Source organism: Lepisosteus platostomus, unplaced genomic scaffold (genome assembly GCF_059453375.1).
Source record: "Lepisosteus platostomus isolate fLepPlt1 unplaced genomic scaffold, fLepPlt1.hap1 Scaffold_118_H1, whole genome shotgun sequence".
In the NCBI taxonomy this organism is placed as follows: domain Eukaryota; kingdom Metazoa; phylum Chordata; class Actinopteri; order Semionotiformes; family Lepisosteidae; genus Lepisosteus; species Lepisosteus platostomus.
In genome coordinates, this window is record NW_028291499.1 from 28,243 (window position 1) to 55,258 (window position 27,016).

At 47.5% G+C, this 27,016-nt stretch overlaps 1 protein-coding gene and 8 non-coding genes across 9 annotated transcripts; 4 read left to right on the forward strand and 5 right to left on the reverse strand.

Annotated features, from left to right (window-relative positions):
* Positions 1-6,061: 6,061 nt before the first annotated feature.
* trnal-uag (transfer RNA leucine (anticodon UAG)) lies at positions 6,062-6,143 on the reverse strand. The gene has a single exon. It is a non-coding gene; the product is annotated as a tRNA-Leu (tRNA).
* A 3,618-nt stretch (positions 6,144-9,761) lies between these two features.
* On the reverse strand, positions 9,762-9,849 carry trnay-gua (transfer RNA tyrosine (anticodon GUA)). Its single transcript is given in 2 exon segments — positions 9,762-9,797; positions 9,813-9,849. It is a non-coding gene; the product is annotated as a tRNA-Tyr (tRNA).
* Positions 9,850-10,602: 753 nt separating this feature from the next.
* On the forward strand, positions 10,603-10,915 carry LOC148637521 (histone H4-like). The gene has a single exon (XM_088623426.1). It carries the CDS (start codon positions 10,604-10,606, stop codon positions 10,913-10,915), a length of 312 nt encoding a protein of 103 aa, XP_088479552.1. The 5' UTR covers position 10,603.
* Positions 10,916-11,221: 306 nt separating this feature from the next.
* LOC148637522 (U7 small nuclear RNA) lies at positions 11,222-11,279 on the reverse strand. The gene has a single exon (XR_015931345.1). It is a non-coding gene; the product is annotated as a U7 small nuclear RNA (small nuclear RNA).
* Positions 11,280-21,197: 9,918 nt separating this feature from the next.
* trnaf-gaa (transfer RNA phenylalanine (anticodon GAA)) lies at positions 21,198-21,270 on the reverse strand. The gene has a single exon. It is a non-coding gene; the product is annotated as a tRNA-Phe (tRNA).
* A 1,024-nt stretch (positions 21,271-22,294) lies between these two features.
* trnad-guc (transfer RNA aspartic acid (anticodon GUC)) lies at positions 22,295-22,366 on the forward strand. The gene has a single exon. It is a non-coding gene; the product is annotated as a tRNA-Asp (tRNA).
* A 1,388-nt stretch (positions 22,367-23,754) lies between these two features.
* Positions 23,755-23,826, forward strand: trnah-gug (transfer RNA histidin (anticodon GUG)). The gene has a single exon. It is a non-coding gene; the product is annotated as a tRNA-His (tRNA).
* Positions 23,827-24,581: 755 nt separating this feature from the next.
* trnaf-gaa (transfer RNA phenylalanine (anticodon GAA)) lies at positions 24,582-24,654 on the reverse strand. The gene has a single exon. It is a non-coding gene; the product is annotated as a tRNA-Phe (tRNA).
* A 1,024-nt stretch (positions 24,655-25,678) lies between these two features.
* Positions 25,679-25,750, forward strand: trnad-guc (transfer RNA aspartic acid (anticodon GUC)). Its single transcript has one exon. It is a non-coding gene; the product is annotated as a tRNA-Asp (tRNA).
* The last annotated feature ends 1,266 nt before the right edge of the window (positions 25,751-27,016 follow it).

Below are 27,016 nucleotides of genomic sequence, written 5' to 3' on the forward strand. Positions count from 1 at the left end.
CTAAACACGCTAACTGATTGCGCCACAGAGACTGACTGGTGGAGTCTCTTCTCGAATCAAAAAAAAAAAATCTCTTACCGTTTATTTTGCCAGCCGGTAATATTTCTTCTGCACTGATAACCAAGAACTGAATTTCATGTTTCACAAGCTGTGTGAATTTCATCAAAAACAAGTTTTCCAGAAAGGAAATGAACACATGCTTTTAACGAAATCAAGCCCTTTGTGATTGCCCGAAATGATACGTTCTGTACTACAAGATAGGAAGAAATACACGGCTGGGATTCAAACCGCAGTTCTTTTCTTTAATAAAGATGCACTTTAACCAACTAGGCTACGGTGACAGGACAACCTTCACCTTTTACAGCCGCTTGGACACACCGCTCTGAGACATCTGCGTTCAGAAAGCGCTGAACCTGCTCTCAGAGCAAATTGCCTCTTTTACATACAGTAGCAGCCCCGACACTGAGAAACGAAGAGAACTGGCTTTTATCCGGCATTTTTCATGTCCAATGCGTTTGACATCTCCCAAGGGCGACAGAGTTCTTTTGCAACACTATTTCTTCTTCTTTTTTATTTCTGTACGCTTTGATAAAAAAACGAGAAATCGTGCAAGGGAAAAATGTCTTTTTTTTCATAGAGAAAACGTGCACCAGGAAATGTTGTGTTGAGAAGAGGTGATTTAACATGATACGTGACCTAATTTATCGGAGTAAATGCTCACCCACCAAGGTCTGGAGAAGTTGGAGAGTCTGGTGGATGTAATAATTATACGGTGTTGTGGAAGAAAACAGTCTTTCTTTGAATTCTCAATCAATCGGAATTCCAGTGCGAAACATAAACCCTTTGTCTGATTTAAAGAAATAATATTTTAAAAATCATAAAAAATCGGAAAACACATGTTTCTCACTTTGAAATTTTAGACGGGGCGGTATATTACTAGTAGCGACGCTGAGCACACTATGGGGGAATCCCGGTTATGTGAAATACCAGCAGTTTAATAAATAACGCATCTGATTTTGAATCATAAGATTGTAGGTTCGACTTCTACCTGGCTCGTGTAAATTTTATTCAAGCTCCTCAGTAATAGATGTCTATTATGTAATGAACCGCACCTAAAAGCAAACATTGGGTCTGTTTCCTTTGTTTTCCAGCATGAAATAGCAAATCGTTACAAAAAGTACCTGCTATGTCCAATAGCGGTTTTTTTTTTCAAATTACATTTTCAGGCTTCAGACACTTTTTAATAAAACAAAAGTGTCCGGAAACTCCCTAACTTTCAGGTTTGCTTGAACCTGTATTAAAAGAAGTTATTTGAAACTTCCGGGATTCCATTCTCTGATGTAGCTCTCTCTTAAGACGGATGTGATGTTTCGCAGATGTGAACTGTGCCTTCTCTCTTGTGTTCAAGGGTATTCGCTGTGTGAGATCCTAACTGTATGTCCAGTAGGGCTCTATTTTGTTTAGATTATCTATGTGGTGTACAGATAGAACTCAACTACATGGTGTGAATTCCGTGTTTAGGACGAGCAGAACCTGAAAAACGAAAAGCAGACCTCAATGTGATTTGAACATGCAGCCTTCTGATCTGGAGTCAGATATGCTACCTTTGCGCCACGGCTATCAGCACCTTTGAATTTCCCAAAGGAGACAAATCAACTTCACAAAAAAAAATCTCCTGTGAAGAGCGCCGCTCTTCCGAAGAGAGTCTCTTCATCCCAGACCACATTTTATTCTTCCTGCGCAGCTCTTGTGCAGGTGTTGTTCTCAATTACAGATCCAGGAACACTGATTTTTTTTCCCTATTTTTTTAACTTAAGTACCCCATGGTGCAACGGTAGCACGTCTGACTCTAAATCCCCAAGTTCATTTTCAAAGTATATCGGAGTCAACTGATACTGATCAGGTTCTGCTGCTACTGAACCCGCAGTCTTCACCTTAAAGTTCAATTCCCCAAGCCTTTTGACCTTATATGTCCATCCCTTCTCGTCAAAACTCGTATTTTCACAGAGTACCCTTCAGAAATCGCAGTATAGAATGAAAAAACTCCAGTAGATCTCGGCCGCTGTTGGTGATTTTCCTTTAAAAATAAATGAATCTCTGGAAATTTTACGGAGTGTATCACTTTCACTGAGACCGAGAAGTGTTAAGCTGTACATGAGTCTTTGTGGTTCGGTTGTTAACCAAAAGGGTGGTGGTTTGAGCCCTCCCAGGGACACTATGAGCCTTTTAATGTACACACCCGTCTCACTTTATCTCCACGGCCGGTCTTGTACCGCAATCAAATACAGAGCCCGTAGGAGGCAGTAAGCTCGCATATATAGCTCACTGTGTATATAATGAAGAAGTAGAGGTTAGTTTCTCATCTGCGCGTTACAGAGCCTTACGCAACTCGTACTGTACCAATAGCTAGGGTTTGATCCCTGCACGGGCTATTAGTTGAAAAGCCATTGTAAATGACGTGTAAGAGATTTATAGATACTGTAGATCAGTGGTTCTCAAACTGTGGTACGCGTACCGGCAGTGGTACGTGGAGTGCCACCAGGTGGTACGCCAAATGACCCTGGAACTGTGTAGTGTGCACTGAAAAATCGGGACGGGTTTTCATATTTTGTATTTTAATACGTGTCGAATACGCAGCCTACGTACTACGATACAGTGCATGCTAATACTTCAGTGGACACAAGAGATACTCTGTAATTCTATACCACTCTATAGGAATGCGTGCTACGGATGCAAGTGACCAATTGTATTTAAAAAAAGCTATTGTATCTCCAGCAAATAGGGAGAAAGGAGAATGTGCGTGATTTTGGAACAATGCCAACATTGTAAACACAGGAATGCATAGAAATACGTGCTACGAACGCAGGCAATCTTGTGAGCACACGAAAGAGTGATAACAGAAAAATATTTAAGAACTGTTCGAATTTGAGAAAAATACACCAAGCGTCTCTGTGTTTCGCTCCCATGCGCATGAAATAAAAACTTTAAATACGGAAATAAAAACAGAAACGCGGAAAAATGCAAGCTTGCGGATTGCTAAAGCAGGTAAGCTACACTATTTTTGAAGAACCTTATTTACCGTTGGCAAAAGAGCTGACACGTATTATGTGTGGAGAAAAAGCTGCTAAACAGCTCGACCTGCTGCCCCCCTCCCCCTGAAAGACACAGTCTTTCATAGAATTATTGAAATGAAGGATTATATCAAAAGTACACTGATAGAGCGCGTTAAGATGAGCAGATGTTTTTCACTGCAATTAGATGAGTCTGTAGTCGATTTGGCCAATTTGCTCGTTTACGTTAGATACGAGTTTGAGGGTATGTCCCATGAAGACTTTCTGTTCTGTAAACCGCTACCAACAGGAACTACAGGAGAGCACATATTTCAGCTTCTGAATGAATTTTTCGAAGAGAATGGCCTCGACTTGATAAAATGCGTCTGAGTTTGTACAGACAGTGCTAGAGCAATGACAAGCCGACATAACGGTGCAGTTGCACGAATTAGAGAGGTTGCTCCAGAAATTAATGTACGCATTACAACATCCACCGCGAGACCTTTGCCGTCAAGAAAATGCCTGACGATTTAATATCTGTTAGACTCTGTTGTGAATTGTATCAAGGCTCGAAAAATTAATTCACATCTCCTTTGCTCAACTAAATAGGCTCACCCCTCTCACTGAAATGGTGCTTTTTTATTAGTTGTTGTTAATGTTTTTTTTCTGTAAAATACTTTGAGAAGCCACCTTTAAAGGCGCTATATCAAATAAAGTTCATTATTATAATATTTATTTCTGGGGTTCCTATGAGATGATGACTTGTAGGTGGTACTTGGATGCTTTGGTTGGATTAGGGGTGGTACTTGGTCCAAAAAGTTTGAGAACCACTGCTGTAGATACTTTATTGATCCCATGAGGGAAATTAATAAAGCTTATCCAGCTAGCTTTTATGTTTCACACTAAATTGCGATCTTGAAACCAAAATAATTAGAAATATGGAACACAACCGTTGTTCTCCAAGAAGGAAAGCTGTTTAACACTGACGTCACTCCTTTTTATTTAACCCAGATTGTGAAGACAACTCCACCCTATCAAAGGTAATTGTTGCACAAAAGTTGGAAAGCACACTCTGAATCCATCTGTACTGTATATTTGATTTCCGCGATCCGTTCAAGGCTGCTTGGTGCTTCGCAAGCAAGTCATTTCAGGGAAGAAACTCAGTTTAGAGAACTACTGGTGCATTTTCACTCATTGAATTTGATCTTTGTACTCTCTTTTCATTCTCAGCTATAATATTTCAAAATTACAGTTCGGATTTGTTGGAAAACTTCACAGGCATTATTAAGTTAGGACTGTACAATTGTATTTTAATATCTTGGTATATTTACCTTCATTTTAATATGGATGTAACCATAAATGTTGTACTTTTGTCGTACATTTTAACTGAGGACGCACGACGACTATTATACCTTGTGATACATGCAAGACATCTGTAAACGAAGATGTAATTACAGTCAAATTGGCAATTAACAGAAAACCACAATTGTATAATATTATTTCTCTATGTCGATGATCAGTTGAAGGATTTGAAGAAACTATATATTATTCCTCGATATCGATGATCAGTTGAAGGATTTGAAGAAACAGCAGCGATAGCAGGTGATTTTGGTTTTGAACCCATCTTTACACCTCAATAATCCATTTGTCCTCGAAAAAAGAAAAGACAGGCATGTTTTGAGTCTCATAATGATCATCTTCTCGATCCAAAGAAACATATAAAGTTGATTCCTTCCGTAGTATTTGGGATTTTCTTACGAAGATCTCACGAAGTATTGCCAGGATCTATATTTAGCGTTCGGTAGTGATAACACTGCTGATATTGATTGAGTAGAAATCTATGATGTATTGACAACTTTATCTGAAGCGAGAAGTCCTAGAACGCTACCTATGAAGTGTTAGGATTCATACCAAGATATACTTTTTGTTTTCAACCCAAAATGCTGCTATTGCATTAATCATTATATGAACTATACCAGTTTTGGTAGCTTCTCTGCATGATTTTTCAAAACTGAAACTAATTACAAAATTATTTAAGATCAACCATGACAAAAAATTATAAATCAGGACTAATATTAATATCAACTGATGTTACTACAGAAAAAAAGATTTAACTGAAATATTAATAAGACTATTTGTGATTATGTCACTTCTCTGCTTCAAGGTCAATATAAGACTCTGAAAGTAGTAAAGCAAAACTGAACTCAAAATCATATTAGGAATTCTGAGCGATATCTCCATACAGGTAATCCAACAGAACGTTGAAATATTTGAATATCATCTCTCTGTATATTGCGCTGCTTTTAACCTAGAGTAAAACTATTGGATTGAAGGAATGCTAACCGCTGGGTTAAAATGTATAGTTGTTATTTGGAGAAATCTGTAAACTCGTGATCTTATATGTTTTAAAAGACAGCACAGGAAAAAACAGTGCTGATTATTTTCCGGAGACGGAGCACTGATGACCTATCTGAGCTAATCGATAAAACCCACCCAGTGGATACTCTAGCAGAACATCAAAGAACATTCACCTTTGTATCCAAAGAAACCACAGGAACAACATCAGGTAGCACAATCAATTCCCCTTTTAAATCTTTCCTGTAAGGTATGCTATGTGAATTCATGAAGTTAATCCTCTGATCTCTTTTGAGCACGAACAAAGTATTTCTGATGGAGCGCTCTGTTCAAAGATAAGCTATTACCCCTGCCAACGATTCGGCGTGAAGAATTAAAAGTTTCACAGACAAAAGCAGCTCACCACCACAGCCAATATTGAATGTACTGTACTTGCCGGTACACTATCATGTGCACTGCCTCAAAAGTGATCTTGGCAGATGTTGTTCCCTACATAAAGCTGAACATGCCAAAGAGAATTTTTGTTGAGAAAACAAAATATTTTTTCTGCCTTGATGTTTAGCCTGTCTTTTAGAAAGTCTATCTCTAAACACCTCCTGCAGCCTAACAAAAAGCACTTTTACTGGTCGTATTGCAGGTCTTAAAACACTAACATTTGGCAGCGGTGGGATTCAAACCCACGCCCCCAGAGAGACTGGAGCCTAAATCCAGCGCCTTAGACCACTCGGCCACACTACCTTCCTCCATGTCTGTCTTCCTCACATTCCTGGCTTGGACTGGGGGGCTTCAGCTCTTGTCGTCCGATGATATCATGACATGTGGAAGTGACTGCAACTTTATCTTCCGAGATGCTTTCAATAGCACAAATGCTACTTTCACCGGCACAAACATAGCAATAACGAAAGAGGTGGGTTTCATCCTTTGTGCTGTTTGTAGGGGCGCAACTCTACGTCGATCTACTGACTTGAAGAGCAAAAATCAAAATCCTCTGCTATTACTGTTGCTTTTTTCATAGTTTCTTTAAATCCTTCATTTGAACATAGATTTTGAAGGATATTGATGATAATACCACATAAATTGTGGTTTTCTTGTGATCGCCAATTTTTTTCAAATACCAGCCTTTTTTACAGTTCCTTGCGTGTTTCACAAGGTATAATAGCCCCCCTCGCATCCTCAGCTAACATATTTTAAAATTACAATAGATTATACAGCATGCATGTTTTCATTTATATTAAAATTAAAGTAAATATACCAGAATACATACAGTGCTAACCCAATAATTCTTGTCAGGTTCTCCAACAAATCTGCGTTGTTATTTTAACATGTTTCAGCTGAGGGTGCAACAGGAGTATAAATGAATTTTCCCGCCAGCCGTTCAAAGACCAAATTCCATGAGTGAACATTATTTTTTCAGAAGTTGCCGGTATTGGACTTTGCCGGTGGTAATGAATTATATCCACAACTGTTGTAGTAGTTCCTTCTTGAAATTCGACACGTGCAAAGCACTCGTAATATCATAGGTGTTAAAGTTCGCTGAGTCTATTTGAGTCATGGTGTGTATCCCTGCCTATCATTGGGAGACGGGTAGCTTTTTTACACTCAGATTCCAATCTTCAATGCTTTGTGTGAGAGCTTACATAACTTTCATTTTCTCACATTTTCTGACGACTGTTCCAAAGGGGCACCCTGTCAATTCCGAATACTTTTCAAAAATCTGCCAGCATGTTTGATTATTGTCATTTCATTTCGAAAAAGTTCAATATTGATCATAACTAAAGAAAATAATGATCACGAACAAAAAAGGGATAAAGATGCGAGTCGATCTTGAATCACAGCTGGGTGACACAGTCTTCTGTTCTGATATGGTTGTACGAGAAACAGGAGGAATCGCCAATCTCCTATAGAGCATGAGTTGAATCAGGAGTGAGACATTTCGTATACTCGTGCATATGTCAACGCCTGACCTACATCGTAAAACTAACATTAAGTTGTCAGAGACATTCATTTATATACAAACAAGAGACAGACCAAGTAATAATTCTACATTAGTTCAGGTGGGTAAACCTGAACTAACTAACTAACTAATAAGCCTATTAATAATTCTACATTAACATGTCCTACACTGATCAGACTAATTGACATGGTCTGATTCAGAGCCTGTGCAGTTCGTGCTAATTACAACAAGGACAGTTCTGAACCCTCATCACCGAACTGAGCACAAGTTCAGCTGTTCTCCAGTTTTGTAACGCATGGTTTTTCATTGCAATTGAGTTCAGAGCTGGAGCTGAACTCCAGACAGTACAGTGTTTTGGGTAAGTTGTTGAAATTCGCATGAGGCTGCAGACAACTTACCTAAAGTGTGTTCTATAGCTTTCAGGTGGAGTTCATTTATATAAAAGAATGTAAGTGGTATAAACGAAACAAGCCAGACGGCAGTCCAACCTACAGTATAATTTTCTGATGGAAGTCCTGACGCGTTATTCATTACGCCACTGACCCTGCTATTGTAGTGCTAAAATAAAACACGTTTTCTACATTTATATCTGTTTAAAAATCACTATCTAAAAAAGACAAAGGGTTTGTGTGTCGCGCTAAAATTCCGCTTCATTTCGAATGCAAATTAAAACCATTTTGTTCCAAGAAATCATAAATTTGTCACATCCTTCATACTACTAATAAGTATACGAATAAATACTCGGAAGAAGCCGCTCAGGTATTAGAGAGATTTAAAATCGGATCGGAGGATTTAGAGTCCAGACTGCAAACCAACAGCTGACACAGGTCTTTTATAGAACCGTTTTGATTTCCTCTACTTTTTCCCCGTGACGTCATTGTCCTGCTCACAGCCGAGCCCGACACACGTCTGGTTTCTGTCGCTGGGTGCATACCCTGCGGTCCATGCGGGTCCTAATACCCCAGTACAATGACGGGGACACTAAACTGTAAACAGGTGCCGTCCTTCGGCTGAGACGTAAAACCGAGGTCCTGTGATCATTCAGGAGAATGGTGGTGGTGGAGGGGAGTCCCCATTACCTGTAAAGCGCATTGAGTGGAGTATCCAGAACAGCGCTATATAAGTGTAAGCAATAATGATGATGATGATAATTATTATTATTATAATGTAAAATGCAATAAAAAAAATCAAACTTTGATTCAAAATAGATTAATGTAAAAACTGATAAAGCTAATGCTTTTTTCAGGGCTATATCTACTTTTTTTAAAAAAAGCGAAGTCTGTCGCGATTGTGAGAGTTAGAGAATGTGTTCCAGCGGGTGCCTTCATATCATGAGCGTCAGTCTCGCCCGTAGCTGCGAGAAGGTTAAAAGCGCACAAGTGATCTGTAGACGATGTTCGGGGAAGAGCTAATTCTGTTTTCAGCACAGGGAGTGAGAATGAGCTCAGCCCGGCTCCCAGCAGAATCCATTCTGGTTTGGTTACTGTTAGACTGTGCGTCTGAGGCTCTTTGGATCGCAACGTAAAAAAAACAATTGCTCACATCGTGTGACTTCCACGACAGGAAGGAAAGATATCACTTTAAAAAATCAGAACTGAAGATTTGGATCCTGGGCCTCAACTTAAAAATAAACAGAGTTTAACGACAGGAAATTGATTCCAGTTGTCAGATCACGTATACGCATACCTTAGCTTTGTGCAACAACCTGAAACTTTCAGGTACCATAAATAATATTATTGCTAAACATATGCCATTCTAATCTGCAAGCGACCAGAATATAGAATACGAATTTTTGTGCTTTGGAAGCGCTGGCCTACCTGTATCAAAATATCAGATTGTGTTTCTGCAACATTTCGTGCACAGTACGCCATTTTATCTAAAACAGTCACAACGAGGGCTTTACATGCAGTCTGGGGTATTTTCCCCTTTTATATTTTTGCCACTTTATATCGAACCTGTTATACTCCCAGAAGTGCACAGTAGCTTGTACTTAATAAAAATGTACAATTCACCGCTGGTATAAACAGATGTGTGCCGTGTTTGCCTTTGTAAGCATTTGTTTAAAAAATAAGTTCACAATATGATAAAAACACAGAAAGCACAAACTTTATAATACAACGATACAAAATCAATACCAAATCATTATGCCAATTAAGTAACTATCCTTTGAAAACAGAGAACACCTTTATATCTACAAAAAACTTGACATTTGTATGTATTTTTGAATTACAAAGCAGACAGTGTAGTCCCTTAATTCAAAGATCAGATCTTGGCCAAAACAAGACAATCAGACGTGGGCTGAATTCGGAACAGGAGCCTTTGCTTAGTCGATTATTGAGCTTTTGATCAATGTCTGAATAAAACGTTTTTAACTCTTTGATTAAATTACATGAAAAGCACCTTCCTTCAAGCCGGAATCGAACCAGCGACCTAAGGATTCCCTGTTGACTCCGCTACAGTCCTCCGCTCTACCAACTGAGCTATCGAAGGAATGCTGTGGCATTGCTTTCTGGCACATACTGCCCAATGAAGTAAAATGTGAAATGGGTGATTTAAATCCCACTTCGACATCAAGTTTCCAACTCGTTTCCTTAGTCTCATTTACCTTGAATTTAAGCCACGAACCAGGATTCTACTGTATAAACTTCCAGGGATATTACAAAATGTTTGATGGGGCATCAATCATTCCAGGCGGAAATTGATTCCTTTTTTTTCTCGAGGGATCATATTAAACATTTCATTAGTCTTGAGAGGAGGATCACCATGAGACACAAAACAAACAGTTTCTTTCTGTCTTTATTAGAAAGTAGCGTTTGTGCTACATTAATAATATTTTCGTGGAAATAAAGAAGTTGTAAATTTTAAAAATTTATATTTGAATCGAAATGTGGTTTTGAGTTAAATATTAGCGTGTTCATGTAATTAGTTTGTGTTTGTCATTAATATATATATATATTGCCATGTTACTAGAATTTGTAACTGAAGTTTACTAGTTGTGTTTTTTATAATGATTAGACATTTGAATACAATATTGTATATAATGTATACTTTGAACTACATATTGTTAAGGTGTGAATAATTGTATATTTTAAGAATACATTTCTAAAACAAATCATTGGCTTTATTTACTAGTTTCTACACCTATAAAAATCTTTCTTTGATGTATAATAGACATCAAAGAAAGATGTCTATTATACATCAAAGATGAGCAGTGTGTGTCGTGTTCACAGCTGATAACTAGAAGATGTCTGGAAGAGGCAAAGGCGGAAAGGGACTCGGGAAAGGAGGCGCTAAGCGTCACCATAAGGTTCTCCGTGACAACATCCAGGGAATCACCAAGCCCGCCATCCGCCGCCTGGCTCGCCGTGGGGGAGTGAAGCGGATCTCCGGGCTGATCTACGAGGAGACCCACGGGGTGCTGAAGGTGTTCCTGGAGAACGTCATCCGTGACGCCGTCACCTACACCGAGCAAGCCAAGAGGAAGACTGTCACCGCCATGGACGTGGTGTACGCGCTGAAGCGCCAGGGCCGGACCCTGTACGGCTTCGGAGGCTAAACAGGAGAGGAGCTTCACTACCGGACCCTGACGTATAAACCCAATTGACCCAGTGACATTTGTCACTGCTGAGGTTGCTTTATGGGTCTATTTTCTATACTGTGCTGATCAATTGGAAATCAAATTGCAAAAAAGACCCGTTCCCACACCTAAGGTCAAATATTAGGAATCAAAACTGCTTGAGTGTATGGAAGCACACAGCTTTATCAAGATTTCCAAGTGCAAGATCTTTTTATTCATAAAAGACCCTATTTATGTTGTATGAGAAATATTAATATTAATACAGAATCTTTTTTCACCAAATAAATGGGCTTCCTGACTTCTGAAAGCCTTCTAGACAAATACTAAAAGAGCAAAAATTCCATTTGGTAAATGAAATGAAAACACATTCCCTACCAAACCTTGAGTACAGGCCATTCAGGATGATAATACAAAACCATTTATAATTCAACAAATAAAACCTGTCAACTGGTAATCACCACTTATCATAATAAAATAAGTAGCAATACACAGTAGGGGACTCTTGGGTGCAAGTTAAATCCATGCAAGAAGGGGGTTTAGTGTTGTATTTCCAAATCAGATATGCAAATGAGAGATCTGGCCCAGCCAATCTCAAAGCTCCCTTGGTCTGGAATGGAGCTGCTCCCCTCTTCTAGTTATTCACACTGGAGTTAGGTTACATATTAGCACATTTCATCTAACAGTTGCTGCAGAAACAAAAATGTAAACAAATGACCTGGACTGTGACCACACCTATTAGAATGTAGTTCAACAGATAACTTGTAAACCATGTCATAAGATTTTTTTTGTTCTACAAAATATACTTTATTCCGCAAAAAAAACATCTCAAAAGGAACATCTCACACATATTAACACTCCATGTAATAAAAAACAACGGCGTAACGGAGATTGATTGTCCGTTATCAATCTTTGCAAGGGGAGGCGGATTTGCGCAATTAAGAGAGTCCCTCCAAACCTACCACTCGCTATTGTCCTTTAATCCCTGTATAGGGCCCAAAGTCCTTTCCAGCGCTCCCTCGCCGTGGGGAAGCCCCATTTGGCGACTAGGCGCTTCGTCCTCCTCCTGAGGTCCGATGGGCTCCCGCAGCGCCCGACAGCGGTTGCAGTAGAAGATGCAGTCGAGTTTCAGGGGGAAATGTGGGACATCTCGACCCCCTTCCTCGACCAGCTGACACATCCGGTTTCTCGTGATGTACTCGTACTTGCCGCCCCAGACAAAGCCGAAGATCATCCCTTGCAGCGCTCGTCTGAGTCTGGCCGGCAGCGGGTACACCACCGCCAGGTAAACCAAAGCCAGCAGGATGTCTGCTTTCAACACCATCACTTTCCCTGTGTAGGACAGCTACCGCGTTTTCCACAGACCCAGCTTCGCGTTCACCTTGGCGATCCTCTTGGTCCAGTTGTTGGTCTCGTTGTCCTGGCTCTGGAAGGAAACCCCCAGTATTTTGAGGGGCTCCGTGCAGAGCTTGAGACCCTCCGGCGCTGTCGTCCTGTGCTTCCAGGGCCCGAAGAACTTCAGTTTTCTCTTTCGGCGGTTGAGTTTCGACCCCGAGGCTCTGGAGTATTGCTCCATGACCTGCAGGGCCCTCCTCAACCCCCTGTCCGACCTCAGGATCAGCATCATGTCGTCAGCGAACTGGGAGATCTTCAGGGTTTCCCCCGCGCCTCCCGGTATCTCCAGGCCGTCGATGACAGGGTCCCGTCTCACCGTCTCTGCTAAGGGCTCTTGAAGAGCAGGTAGATGATGCCCTCCCTCATGGTGTCTCCCCCGGCGGAAGATCTCCTGCGCCACTTCCACCAGATCTGCCGCCAGGGTGTCCCAGAGTTCCTTTGGGAGTCCATCCGGCCCCGGCACCTTGCTATTCTCCATGGACAAGAGCGCCGCCTTCAGCTCCTCGGCCGCGATCGGACCCTCCAAGTCCTCCCTCACCTCCTCCGGTACTCGTGCCTTCAGCTCCTCCAGAAAAGCATCGCCTGCCTCCACCTCCGTCTGCTTTTCTGAAAAGAGCTCCGTGTAGAAAGCGGTGGCCGCTTCTACCTTGTCGCTCTCGTCCAGCACTTCCTCTCCATCTCCTCGTCTCAGGCCGTGGATCACCCTCTTTTTCTGGGCTCCTCGGACCTGATTGAGTTTGCGGAGCCTCTCCTTCAGGTCCCGTGCCCGGGCTGAATTGAAGGCTCCTCCCCCGTTAGCCGAGCTGTACTCCTCCTCTAGTTGTCTCTGGAGTCGTGTAGCTTCCTTCCTCTCCCTGGCCGCCTTCCATCTGCAGTACATTTGCGCCAGGGTTCGGGTCCTGTCCTTCACCGACTCCCACCATTCCACCATGGAGCTGTAGCCGTTTCTCAGATCGACCCAGCTTGTGTAGTCTTTACGGAACAGTGCCTTGAAGTCGTCTTCCTCCAGTATCTCCCGGTTCAGCTTCCAGTACCCACGACTGAATGCCGGCAGGTTGGTGTTAGCCATCACCGTCAAGCGCTCGTGGCTGGAATACCACTCCGGGGACACCGTCGCCGACTCCAGGGAGCAGGTCGTGTGCAGAAAGATGTAGTCCAGGCGGCTGCACACTCCCCGGGAGTTTTTCCATGTCGTTCTGGCGTCGTTAGGGCGGCACCGTCTGAAACCGTCTACCAGGGAGAACTGCTTGAGTAGCGACTCCAGCTCTGCCGAGCTAGCATCGCTCCCCTTCTCCCGGTCGACGTTGAAGTCCCCGCCAAGCACCACCTGTCTGTTGGTGGTGCAGCAGCTGGCCAGGTCAGCAAACACTTCCTTCCGGATAGAGGGTTCCGTCGGAGCATAGACGTTAATTGCTCTCAACTTCTGCCCCCTCCAGTCGATGTCTGCGACCAGGATCCGGCCCTGCACCACCGAGAAGGAGGAAACCAGCGTCATTTCTGGGTTTCCAAGGAGGATTCCCACTCCGGAAGAGTGGACCCCTCCTACGCTCCAGCATGATTCTCCCTTCGTCCATTCCCTGGAGAATGTCAGCTTGTCGCTTTCATCCTTCAGGTGGACCTCCTGTAAGAAACAAACTGAGAAAGACTTTGAGGCCAGATCATGAAAGCCTCCCCGTCTTTTCACCGGGTCTCTTAGCCCTCTCACGTTAGTTGTTAGAAAGATAAGTTTCACAATCATGATTAAACAAGTGAAAGTTGAACCTCCTCTCTTTGTGCTTACAGTGGAAAACTTGGGAGTCTACATCTGGGCACTGTTTAGCCTAGATGTAACTCCTCTCTTTGGGTGCTGGGGGGAATATGCTGGGCTCCCTCCAGGTCTCGCTGGGGACTGAAAGGTAAACATGCTGGACAGGTCCAGCCCTACCATCAGTCCCGGCTCCAGGGCGGCTTCAAAGTAATCCTCATCTTCCTCGAGGAAATTCTCCGCCACCGCTTCGGGAAGGCTTTTTTCTTTCCTTTCTCCAGGAGTTTCGGGGACCTGCAGTTGCTACTGGGCCTTGGGTGAGGGGGGCTCCACTTCCTGGGCTGCCTCTTCCTGTTGTTCCTGAGCCTCGGGGGAGGGGGGCTCCACTTCCTGGTCTGCCTCTTTCTGTTGTTCCTGGGCATCGGGGGAGGGGGTTCCGACTTCCTGGGCTGCCTCTTCCTGTTGTCCCTGGGCCTCGGGGGAGGGGGTTACCTCTTCCTGGGATGCCTCCTCCTGTTGTCCATGGGACTCGGGGGAGGGGGGTTCTGTTTCCTGGGCTGTCACTTCCTGTCATCTTTGGGCCTCGGAGGGGAGGGTTTCCTTTTCCTGGGCTGCCTCCTCCGGTTGTTCCTGGGCCTCGGGGGAAGAAAGTTCCGTTTCCTCTAGGACGAGGAAACGGTTCTCCCTTACCACTCTTTTCTTTTGTCCTTCCGAAGGTGGATCTGCCCTGCATCTCTTCTCCCGCTTTCTCTTTCCCTTCTTGCTGGGAGTTATGAGGGCCCTTCCTCCGGTCAGCCATTTTGTCCGTCGTCCTGGCGGCCATCTTGTGGCACTGGTGCGGCTGGGGGTGTGGCCTCGGCAGTTTCGGTTCTCTGCGGGGGAGGTGTTACCAGTTCCATTGGTACGTAAGGGTTGTATGTGAGGACTGTGATGGTCCTCTGGTTTGTCTTCCTCATAGGCTCAGGCCTGAAATTAGAGAAACCGGGATGCTTACCTTTTTCTCTGATCATTTTCGTTGCCTTTTCATATGAGGCGTCCGTGGCCATGTAGGCCTCCATGCATCTCTCTGCCTTGTTGTCTTGCAGGCAGTAGAGATCTCCGGCCACCAACTGCAGGATCCTTCTCAGGAAGGTAATGAAAAAGGATTTCACAGTTGGCATCGTCTCTGTTTTCTTAGTCCAGTGGAACCGGATCAGTGTCTTCTTGTCTGCCATCTGGAAAGGAGAAAAAAGAAAAAAGGAGAGAAAGAGAGAGAGCAAGGTCCTGTGGAGAGGAGGGTTTAGCTGCCCTCCTAAAGGAGCAGCAAGGGAGCCCTGGCCTTTGCCCTTGTGGGCAAAGCCCAGCTAGGTGCAGGCGCAGGAGGAGAGAGAGAGGGAGCGGATAGTGCTTCCGAGTCTCGAGGAAGAAAGTAAGCACCACGGGCAGGCCACGAGTATCTATTCCCAGCCAAGAGGCCAAGGAGGCAGAGAGAGAGAGAGGGAGAGGGAGCGTATAGCGCTTCCGAGTCTCGAGGAAGAAAGCAAGCACCGGGGGCAGGCCACGAGTACCTACTCCCAGCCAAGAGGCCAAGGAGGCGGAGCAAGAGAAAGGGGGAGGGGAGAGGAGAGAGCAGAGAGAGAGAACGTTGCTGCCGGATCCCACCCAGCTCAGCTGCTGCTTGGCCTTAACCCCCTAGTCTCAACCTAGGGCGATACCAGCTCAAGCACTCTTCAGGATCTTCGATCACCTTCTAGAACTTTGGAAAGACAGGAACTACGGGCATGCCACTTGAACTTGATCTTAGCCAAAAGCCCGATAAAATTGGATTCCAGCTCACTGGCCCTGCAAAACTTAGTTCAAGACTTTAAACTCTCAGACACATATAGATGTATATATCCCACAACAGCAGGATATACATGGTCAGGGAGGAATAGCAGCTCCAGAATTGACTATTGCTTTGTCTCAGAGAGAGTGAAAGTTTTTGGGGTCGCTCTTCAGCCTGTCTTCTTCTCAGATCATCAGGCTTTAGGGTGTAGAGTGGAACTCCAGGGCGGGACTGTCTTTGGCCCAGGCCTCTGGAAACTCAACACAAAGCTGCTAGAGAACGAGGGGGTAGTATCCCGCTACAAGGAGAAACTATCACAGTGGCTGTCCTTGCAGTGTCTGTACGGGTCAGTAGGAGAGTGGTGGGAGGAGGTGAAGGTGAGGACAAGGGCCTTTTTCATGGCTGAGGGAAGGAAGGCTGCTGCCAGACGGAGAGGAGTGCTAGCCAGGAAACAGAGGCAGCTGCAGCGTCTCTACACGAGACAGTGGCTTGGATGTGCTCGAGGATATCACCCTTTTAAAAAAGGACATCCGGAGCATAGCGGAAGAAAGTAGTCGAGGAGTGCTGTTAAGAAGCTGAGTGCAGTTCTCGGAAGAAAATGAGAAGTGTACTTGCTTCTTTTTCAGGAAAGTGGTAGGCTCCAAGTCTGTCATGGAAAGTGTAGTTGATGAGGAGGGAAGAGAGAGTACAGAGCTGAGTGCTATCCTCTCCTGCATCGAGGCCTTCTTGTCACGGACGTCCAAGGGGACTAACCGTGGGGAGCAGGAGGGCGGAAAAAGACCCATATGCGTAGCGGCGAGACGGGAAAAAGGCCCAGGCTCATTAGTGCAAAGAGTTCAGGAATGCCGTATAGAAACCTGTGCGCCCTGGTGCTAGGCGGGTCTCAGGACATCCGAACGTCAGTGCTGAGCGAGGACAGAGTGCAAGACCCTGAAATATTTAGCCCAAGGGAAAGAGAGGGACAGGAAGGACAGCAGACCAGAAACTAGGGACAGGACAGAGAATACCGCCCTCTGGCTGCAGAGGGCGTGACACTTCTACTCAAGACTGTACAACTCTACAGAGGTAAAGGATGAAGAAATTCATTTTTTTACCTCAAAGCTAGAAAATGTTTTGAGTGAAGAAGATAGGGAAGTACTTGAGGGGGATTTGACAGTAGAAGAGCTGAGAGGCTATGGAGAGCTTCAGAAGGGGAAAACTCCGGGTGCTGACAGGCTAAAGGGGTTTCTGCTTTTACTACTTGCACTAATTAAGGCAAAAAAAAAGCCAATCGATGTGAACGAACGGCACTTTACAGAGGAGTACTGCCTGACTGGATCGTTGATGAACAACAGAGGCCACTCCGACCTCTTCTCGGTTTTCTTCAATGACTTACTAAGGATCTTCTTCACATTCGACCATGCAGGGGAAGCCAGGTACACCAAAGCAAACGCATGAAAGTGCATTTCAAGCAGAGACCAGGAGGGACTTGTTTACACCGAGAGTGGGCGGAGAATGGAACAATGCGCCCAGCCCTGTTGCTGGAGCCGATTCTTGATGAGCTCTTGGGCTCACTAAGAGGCCCCCACTGGATGCTAATCTTTCTGTTGTTCTTGCAGGTCCTGCGCTGCTTTTGAGCCGACAGAGCTCGTCCTGGTCTGTCGGCACAGCCCAATTGCGAATGATCTGCTCCGTGTACAGAAGGAACGTGCGTTTGGTACAAGAGTGCATGAAGGCACCGGAAATACATTGGCAACAAATGACCGGTCGCTCAAGACCTCTGTGAAGTACAGGAGCGTGCAAAACGATGCTGTTTCCGCCCAGTCTCGAACCGGGGACTTTTCAGGTTTCAGCGTCACTTTAGGAAGGGGGTGCTGCAGAGAGGAACAGAGGGCTCCATGAAACAAAACGCTGAAACGAGAAAGGGAAGCGTCACTTTAGGAAGGGGGTGCTGCAGAGAGGAACAGAGGGCTCCATGAAACAAAACGCTGAAACCCGGGATCGAACCAGGGACCTTTAAATCTTCAGTCTAACACTCTCCACACCCACCTGCTCCAGCCTTCCTGTGTTGCGGCATGAGCGCACCAAGAGGAGCGGGAGAGTGTTGCAGGAACGTCACTCAGAAGGAAAGCCACCCAGGTGCGCCCTCTGAGCTCTGTCCAGCGCATCTTCCTCGCATGGACTCCTGCCTGCGACGGGCAGGAAACAATTAGCAAGAACAGAACGACACCCCATGGGTGTCTCATGACCGCACCTTAGGTTGTGACACGTGCAGGTGTGAGGGGTTGCCGGGCTACTTTGGAGCAGAGCTTGGGCGGAGGGGGGGCGGGAAAGCAGACAAAGAGGTGACACCTCAAGGTCTGCACGATCACAGCTCTCCGACGCCCCAGGCTTCCGCTCGATAAGCTACTGGACACACCCGCCCCTCCTCACACAGACCGTGGAAAAGCCCCCGAGTGGGAGGGCTCTCTCTTCCTCCCAGGAGCTCTTGGACACGACCCACAGACAGGGGGGGGGGGAGCTGCCGCCTGCAAACACGGCTCCAGGCAGGACTCCACTCCGCAGGAGCCGCAGAGCAGAGGAGATGGGGGCAGCTTAGCTCCTGTGCAGAGACCTGAGCTGTTGTTGCTGTGGATGCTGTCTTTTCTGTTCTCGGGGTAGGACATCAGGAAGCACATTGAAGCGCTGCGACATGCACTGTACAGATCCCGCCACTACTGGGCCCGATTTCCCCGGATCGAAACCGGGCTGAAACAGGCCTGTTTCGTTTGTTGCCACGCACACTGTTTGGGGATTCGCCTAGCGCTGTGATCGAAAAGACCCACTCACCTCTTAGTGTGGCGGGATCTGCACAGTGGATGTCGCAGCGCATCCTGCTTTCACTTCAATGCACGTCCTGATGTAACCCGGTCTCCCGCGTGACAGGTGGGGATACTCGCCACTATACTAACGAGGAAGACATCGCTCTCTGCTTAGTGTGCAAAACACTTACTTGCAGCATTGTGGGTGCTGTGGTTTAAATGCTATTGGTTTGTGAACAGAATACCCCTATCCCAGTGCATTGTGCCACATTAAATAAACGCACGAGAAAAAGAGATTCAGAACGCAAAGCTGTGTCAGTGTTCTGTGTAAAAAATCGGTTTGAACATCATGGGAGCTGTTTTTAATAAGCTGCTGAGTAAAGAATATTTTAATCTTCCTGCTGTCAGTAGTATTGTGCATATAGTTGACCCTTACCTGAATGAAAACAGGACGTAAAGAAAGGGTTTCAGAATTCAGACAAAGCTTTATTCGCGTGCTTACAGTCTGAGTAATTGGAGACTGCACTATTCTGTTGCCTATAGTCATATACGGGTTTTTCGCATGAAGCCGTATTGAACAGTATTTCTCGCGTTGTGATCTTGTGTATACAGCGGTCCCCCAGGTTCCAGTTAGTGCGTAATTACGCATCGATGAAAAACCGGAGGTTTAAAAAAAGATAATTAGCTCACTGATACTTTGATGTAGAGGCTGTGGAAACATCCACATGTCGTGGTCTTTAAAATGTATTTGGTTTGAAGGCGTTCTGTGCTTCCGTTGCGAAGATATGGAAAAAATAATATTCGTGATTGGTCAAAAAAATGTCATATAAACGAAAAAGTAAAGGCTGAGAAAGCATTCACAATGTATTTTATACACAAAGCAAGTATTCTCGCGATTCTAAGAGGTTTCGTGTAAACGCTACAGGCGTGCCAAAATCGTTTTCGAACTTCAAGCTAACTTTACTCCGGTGGACCTTTCGCGTGTGAGGCGAACGTGATAAGCACTACACTACGGAAACGGTGGTAAGACGTGCCCAGCGGCCCAGCGCTGAGCTTCGCCAATGCGATTCAGCTGCTTCCAGTGCCTTTATTGGAGTGCGCTGATGGACCGTGCTCTCTCTCCAGAGACCAGCACGCCTGTCATGGACGGAGCAGGAAAGGCGGCGCCACATTCTACAGCCCTCTCCACGCAATCGACGAAATCGGGCTACTGAAGTGGAGAAAATCGCCTCTCCAGAAAGTGCAAATATCATCTTGGAGACTATAAATCCTATTGCCGAAGGTCAGCCCTGTCTACCAGAGTAACCCTCCCACAGCGATGATCAGCTCGTCTCACACGCGAGAAGTTTCGGTTGGAAACAAGCGCCCCCTCTTCTCGCACGTTTTGCACGTTCGAGTAGTTTTAATGCGGCTCTTTCGTACACGGTGCTGATCTTTTGGAAAGCAGGAGGCAAAACCGAGTCGAACCGCCTGGGTGAAAACCAGGAACCCTAACCGCTAGACAATATGGCAGCGAACAACCATGCTGTTCCCGGCATCATGCAAGCAAACTACATAAATATGAGAAAACACGCAAGAGAGTTGTCACTCAGAGTGTCGAAGGGTCGATGTATACTGGGGCTCAGTTGAAATGCAACGTCAGGACTTTTCCGAATTATGTCACACGAAGAGAGCACAGCCCTTTCCGCCCTGCCGCGTGTGTCTCGGTAACTCGCTGTGATCGTATAGTGGTCAGTACTTTGCGTTGTGGCCGCAACAACCCCGGTTCGAATCCGGGTCACGACAGAATAGGGGCGTCTGCTTTTACTACTCGCACGAATGAAGGCAAAAAAAAGCCAATCGATGTGAACGAACGGCGCTTTACAGAGGAGTACTGCCTGACTGGATCGTTGATGAACGACAGAGGCCACTCCGACCTCTTCTCGGTTTTCTTCAATGACTTACTAAGGATCTTCTTCACATTCGCCCATGCAGGGGAAGCCAGTTACACCAAAGCAAACGCAGGAAAGTGCATTTCAAGCAGAGACCAGGAGGGACTTGTTTACACCGAGAGTGGGCGGAGAATGGAACAATGCGCCCAGCCCTGTTGCTGGAGCCGATTCTTGATGAGCTCTTGGGCTCACTAAGAGGCCCCCGATGGATGCTAATCTTTCTGTTGTTCTTGCAGGTCCTGCGCTGCTTTTGAGCCGACAGAGCTCGACCTGGTCTGTCGGCACAGCCCAATTGCAAATGATCGGCTCCGCGTACAGAAGGAACGTGCGTTTGGTACAAGAGTGCACGAAGGCACCGGAAATACATTGGGAACAAATGACCGGTCGCTCAAGACCTCTGTGAAGTACAGGAGCGTGCAAAACGAGGCTGTTGCCGCCCGGTCTCGAACCGGGGACCTTTCGCGTGTTAGGCGAACGTGATAGCCGCTACACTACGGAAACCTGTAGGGACTGCTGCTGGTGTCTCGCTTGCGTTTCGGGCTGAGAAAGGGACGCGTCACTTTAGGCAGGTGGCGCTGGAGAGAGGAACAAAGGGCGCGATGAAACAAAATGCCGAAACCCGGGATCGAACCAGGGACCTTTAGATCTTCAGTCTAACGCTCTCCCAACTGAGCTATTTCGGCAGTGCGCAAAGCCTACAGCCACCTGCTCCAGCCTTCCTGTGTTGTGGCATGAGCGCACCAAGAGTAGCGGGAGAGTGTTGCAGGAACGTCACTCAGAAGGAAAGCCACCCAGCTGCGCCCTCTGAGCTCTGTCCAGCGCATCTTCCTCGCATGGACTCCTGCCTGCGACGGGCAGGAAACAATTAGCAAGAACAGAACGACACCCCATGGGTGTCTCATGACCGCACCTTAGGTTGTGACACGTGCAGGTGTGAGGGGTTGCCGGGCTACTCTGGAGCAGAGCTTGGGCGGAGGGGGGGCGGGAAAGCAGACAAAGAGGTGACACCTCAAGGTCTGCACGATCACAGCTCTCCGCCGCCCCAGGCTTCCGCTCGATAAGCTACTGGACACACCCGCCCCTCCTCACACAGACCGTGGAAAAGCCCCCGAGTGGGAGGGCTCTCTCTTCCTCCCAGGAGCTCTTGGACATGACGCCCAGACAGGGCGCGGGGAGCCGCCGCCTGCAAACACGGCTCCAGGCAGGACTCCACTCCGCAGGAGCCGCAGAGCAGAGGAGATGAGGGCAGCTTAGCTCCTGTGCAGAGACCTGAGCTGTTGTTGCTGTGGATGCTGTCTTTTCTGCACTCGGGGTAGGAGTGAATGTTGAGTTGCCCTTAGAAATGAAGCAGAGCACTTCAACGGCACGGGTGTGTGTGTGTGTGCGCCCTGGTGATTCTGGGAGACAGATCGAACCTGGGCTAAAAGAGAGGGGGCTTAGCCCTCTTCCATTTGCTAGTTCAAAGTTATACAACCCCTTTGTATCTGCTAGGCGGCGCAGTCGTCGTGCACAAAGAACACTTTGAAAAGCGTCAAAGGCAAGTCATTCCGAGTTGGTCGTTTGTGTTTTCCGTTCAGACGCGAAATGCTGACATGATCTCTCGGCTCCTCGGTTGTCATTTCTGCTCCGTAAAGGGATCACAGCACGCGTCGGCTTCCATCATGCTGGGTCGGGACACGATGCCGGGGGTTGGAGAGAGCGATGTCTTCCTCGTTAGTATAGTGGCAAGTATCCCCGCCTGTCACGCGGGAGACCGGGGTTCGATTCCCCGACGGGGAGTAGCTTTTCTTTCACCTCCTTAGAGAAATGACTGCCTTTCACTTCTCTGTTTTCTTTCACAGCGTCGTGCACCTTTTCATTGCTCTCGCTTTCAGAGCCTCCGCACGGCAGTCGACTCGACATCAGGAAGCACATTGAAGTGAAAGCAGGAAGCGCTGCGACATGCACTGTGCAGATCCCGCCACACTAAGAGGTGAGTGGGTCTGTTCGATGCACAAAGAACGCTTTGAGAAGCGTCAAAGGCAAGTCATTCCGAGTTGGTCGTTTGTGTTTTCCGTTCAGACGCGAAATGCTGAAATGATCTCTCGGCTCCTCGGTTGTCATTTCTGCTCCGTAAAGGAATCACAGCACGCGTCGGCTTCCAGCATGCTGGGTCGGGACACGATGCCGGGGGTTGGCGAGAGCGATGTCTTCCTCGTTAGTATAGGACCTGTCACCTGTCCCCACCTGTCACGCGGGAGACTGGGGTACATCAGGACGCGCCTTGAAGTGAAAGCAGGATGCGCTGTGACATGCACTGTGCAGATCCCGCCACACTAAGAGGTGGGTCCAGTGGGTCTGTTCGATCACAGCGCTAGGCGAATCCCCAATCCCCTTTTGTGCCTGGCGACAAAAGATGTCTGTTCCCGCCCGGTTTCGAACCGGGGACCTTTCGCGTGTGAGGCGAACGTGATAACCACGACACTACGGAAACGGTGGTAAGACGTGCCCAGCGGCCCAGCGCTGAGCTTCGCCAATGCGATTTAGCTGCTTCCAGTGCCTTTATTGGAGTGAGCTGATGGACCGTGCTCTCTCTCCAGAGACCAGCACGCCTGTCATGGACGGAGCAGGAAAGGCGGCGCCACATTCTACAGCCCTCTCCACGCAATCGACGAAATCGGGCTACTGAAGTGGAGAAAATCGCCTCTCCAGAAAGTGCAAATATCATCTTGGAGACTATAAATCCTATTGCCGAAGGTCAGCCCTGTCTACCAGAGTAACCCTCCCACAGCGATGATCAGCTCGTCTCACACGCGAGAAGTTTCGGTTGGAAACAAGCGCCCCCTCTTCTCGCACGTTTTGCACGTTCGAGTAGTTTTAATGCGGCTCTTTCGTACACGGTGCTGATCTTTTGGAAAGCAGGAGGCAAAACCGAGTCGAACCGCCTGGGTGAAAACCAGGAACCCTAACCGCTAGACAATATGGCAGCGAACAACCATGCTGTTCCCGGCATCATGCAAGCAAACTACATAAATATGAGAAAACACGCAAGAGAGTTGTCACTCAGAGTGTCGAAGGGTCGATGTATACTGGGGCTCAGTTGAAATGCAACGTCAGGACTTTTCCGAATTATGTCACACGAAGAGAGCACAGCCCTTTCCACCCTGCCGCGTGTGTCTCGGTAACTCGCTGTGATCGTATAGTGGTCAGTACTTTGCGTTGTGGCCGCAACAACCCCGGTTCGAATCCGGGTCACGGCAGAATAGGGGCGTCTGCTTTTACTACTCGCACGAATGAAGGCAAAAAAAGCCAATCGACGTGAACGAACGGCGCTTTACAGAGGAGTACTGCCTGACTGGATCGTTGATGAACGACAGAGGCCACTCCGACCTCTTCTCGGTTTTCTTCAATGACTTACTAAGGATCTTCTTCACATTCGCCCATGCAGGGGAAGCCAGTTACACCAAAGCAAACGCAGGAAAGTGCATTTCAAGCAGAGACCAGGAGGGACTTGTTTACACCGAGAGTGGGCGGAGAATGGAACAATGCGCCCAGCCCTGTTGCTGGAGCCGATTCTTGATGAGCTCTTGGGCTCACTAAGAGGCCCCCGCTGGATGCTAATCTTTCTGTTGTTCTTGCAGGTCCTGCGCTGCTTTTGAGCCGACAGAGCTCGACCTGGTCTGTCGGCACAGCCCAATTGCAAATGATCGGCTCCGCGTACAGAAGGAACATGCGTTTGGTACAAGAGTGCACGAAGGCACCGGAAATACATTGGGAACAAATGACCGGTCGCTCAAGACCTCTGTGAAGTACAGGAGCGTGCAAAACGAGGCTGTTGTCGCCCGGTCTCGAACCGGGGACCTTTCGCGTGTTAGGCGAACGTGATAGCCGCTATACTACGGAAACCTGTAGGGACTGCTGCTGGTGTCTCGCTTGCGTTTCGGGCTGAGAAAGGGACGCGTCACTTTAGGCAGGTGGCGCTGGAGAGAGGAACAAAGGGCGCGATGAAACAAAATGCCGAAACCCGGGATCGAACCAGGGACCTTTAGACCTTCAGTCTAACGCTCTCCCAACTGAGCTATTTCGGCAGTGCGCAAAACCTACAGCCACCTGCTCCAGCCTTCCTGTGTTGTGGCATGAGCGCACCAAGAGTAGCGGGAGAGTGTTGCAGGAACGTCACTCAGAAGAAAAGCCACCCAGCTGCGCCCTCTGAGCTCTGTCCAGCGCATCTTCCTCGCATGGACTCCTTCCTGCGACGGGCAGGAAACAATTAGCAAGAACAGAACGACACCCCATGGGTGTCTCATGACCGCACCTTAGGTTGTGACACGTGCAGGTGTGAGGGGTTGCCGGGCTACTTTGGAGCAGAGCTTGGGCGGAGGGGGGGCGGGAAAGCAGACAAAGAGGTGACACCTCAAGGTCTGCACGATCACAGCTCTCCGCCGCCCCAGGCTTCCGCTCGATAAGCTACTGGACACACCCGCCCCTCCTCACACAGACCGTGGAAAAGCCCCCGAGTGGGAGGGCTCTCTCTTCCTCCCAGGAGCTCTTGGACACGACGCCCAGACAGGGCGCGGGGAGCCGCCGCCTGCAAACACGGCTCCAGGCAGGACTCCACTCCGCAGGAGCCGCAGAGCAGAGGAGATGAGGGCAGCTTAGCTCCTGTGCAGAGACCTGAGCTGTTGTTGCTGTGGATGCTGTCTTTTCTGCACTCGGGGTAGGAGTGAATGTTGAGTTGCCCTTAGAAATGAAGCAGAGCACTTCAACGGCACGGGTGTGTGTGTGTGTGCGCCCTGGTGATTCTGGGAGACAGATCGAACCTGGGCTAAAAGAGAGGGGGCTTAGCCCTCTTCCATTTGCTAGTTCAAAGTTGTACAACCCCTTTGTATCTGCTAGGCGGCGCAGTCGTCGTGCACAAAGAACACTTTGAAAAGCGTCAAAGGCAAGTCATTCCGAGTTGGTCGTTTGTGTTTTCCGTTCAGACGCGAAATGCTGACATGATCTCTCGGCTCCTCGGTTGTCATTTCTGCTCCGTAAAGGGATCACAGCACGCGTCGGCTTCCATCATGCTGGGTCGGGACACGATGCCGGGGGTTGGAGAGAGCGATGTCTTCCTCGTTAGTATAGTGGCAAGTATCCCCGCCTGTCACGCGGGAGACCGGGGTTCGATTCCCCGACGGGGAGTAGCTTTTCTTTCACCTCCTTAGAGAAATGAATGCCTTTCACTTCTCTGTTTTCTTTCACAGCGTCGTGCACCTTTTCATTGCTCTCGCTTTCAGAGCCTCCGCACGGCAGTCGACTCGACATCAGGAAGCACATTGAAGTGAAAGCAGGAAGCGCTGCGACATGCACTGTGCAGATCCCGCCACACTAAGAGGTGAGTGGGTCTGTTCGATGCACAAAGAACGCTTTGAGAAGCGTCAAAGGCAAGTCATTCCGAGTTGGTCGTTTGTGTTTTCCGTTCAGACGCGAAATGCTGAAATGATCTCTCGGCTCCTCGGTTGTCATTTCTGCTCCGTAAAGGAATCACAGCACGCGTCGGCTTCCAGCATGCTGGGTCGGGACACGATGCCGGGGGTTGGCGAGAGCGATGTCTTCCTCGTTAGTATAGGACCTGTCACCTGTCCCCACCTGTCACGCGGGAGACTGGGGTACATCAGGACGCGCCTTGAAGTGAAAGCAGGATGCGCTGTGACATGCACTGTGCAGATCCCGCCACACTAAGAGGTGGGTCCAGTGGGTCTGTTCGATCACAGCGCTAGGCGAATCCCCAATCCCCTTTTGTGCCTGGCGACAAAAGATGTCTGTTCCCGCCCGGTTTCGAACCGGGGACCTTTCGCGTGTGAGGCGAACGTGATAACCACGACACTACGGAAACGGTGGTAAGACGTGCCCAGCGGCCCAGCGCTGAGCTTCGCCAATGCGATTTAGCTGCTTCCAGTGCCTTTATTGGAGTGAGCTGATGGACCGTGCTCTCTCTCCAGAGACCAGCACGCCTGTCATGGACGGAGCAGGAAAGGCGGCGCCACATTCTACAGCCCTCTCCACGCAATCGACGAAATCGGGCTACTGAAGTGGAGAAAATCGCCTCTCCAGAAAGTGCAAATATAATCTTGGAGACTATAAATCCTATTGCCGAAGGTCAGCCCTGTCTACCAGAGTAACCCTCCCACAGCGATGATCAGCTCGTCTCACACGCGAGAAGTTTCGGTTGGAAACAAGCGCCCCCTCTTCTCGCACGTTTTGCACGTTCGAGTAGTTTTAATGCGGCTCTTTCGTACACGGTGCTGATCTTTTGGAAAGCAGGAGGCAAAACCGAGTCGAACCGCCTGGGTGAAAACCAGGAACCCTAACCGCTAGACAATATGGCAGCGAACAACCATGCTGTTCCCGGCATCATGCAAGCAAACTACATAAATATGAGAAAACACGCAAGAGAGTTGTCACTCA

Coding starts and splice junctions, on each gene's coding strand:
- LOC148637521 (XM_088623426.1), top strand. CDS start 10,604: ATGTCTGGAAGAGGCAAAGGCGGAAAGGGACTCGGGAAAGGAGGCGCT.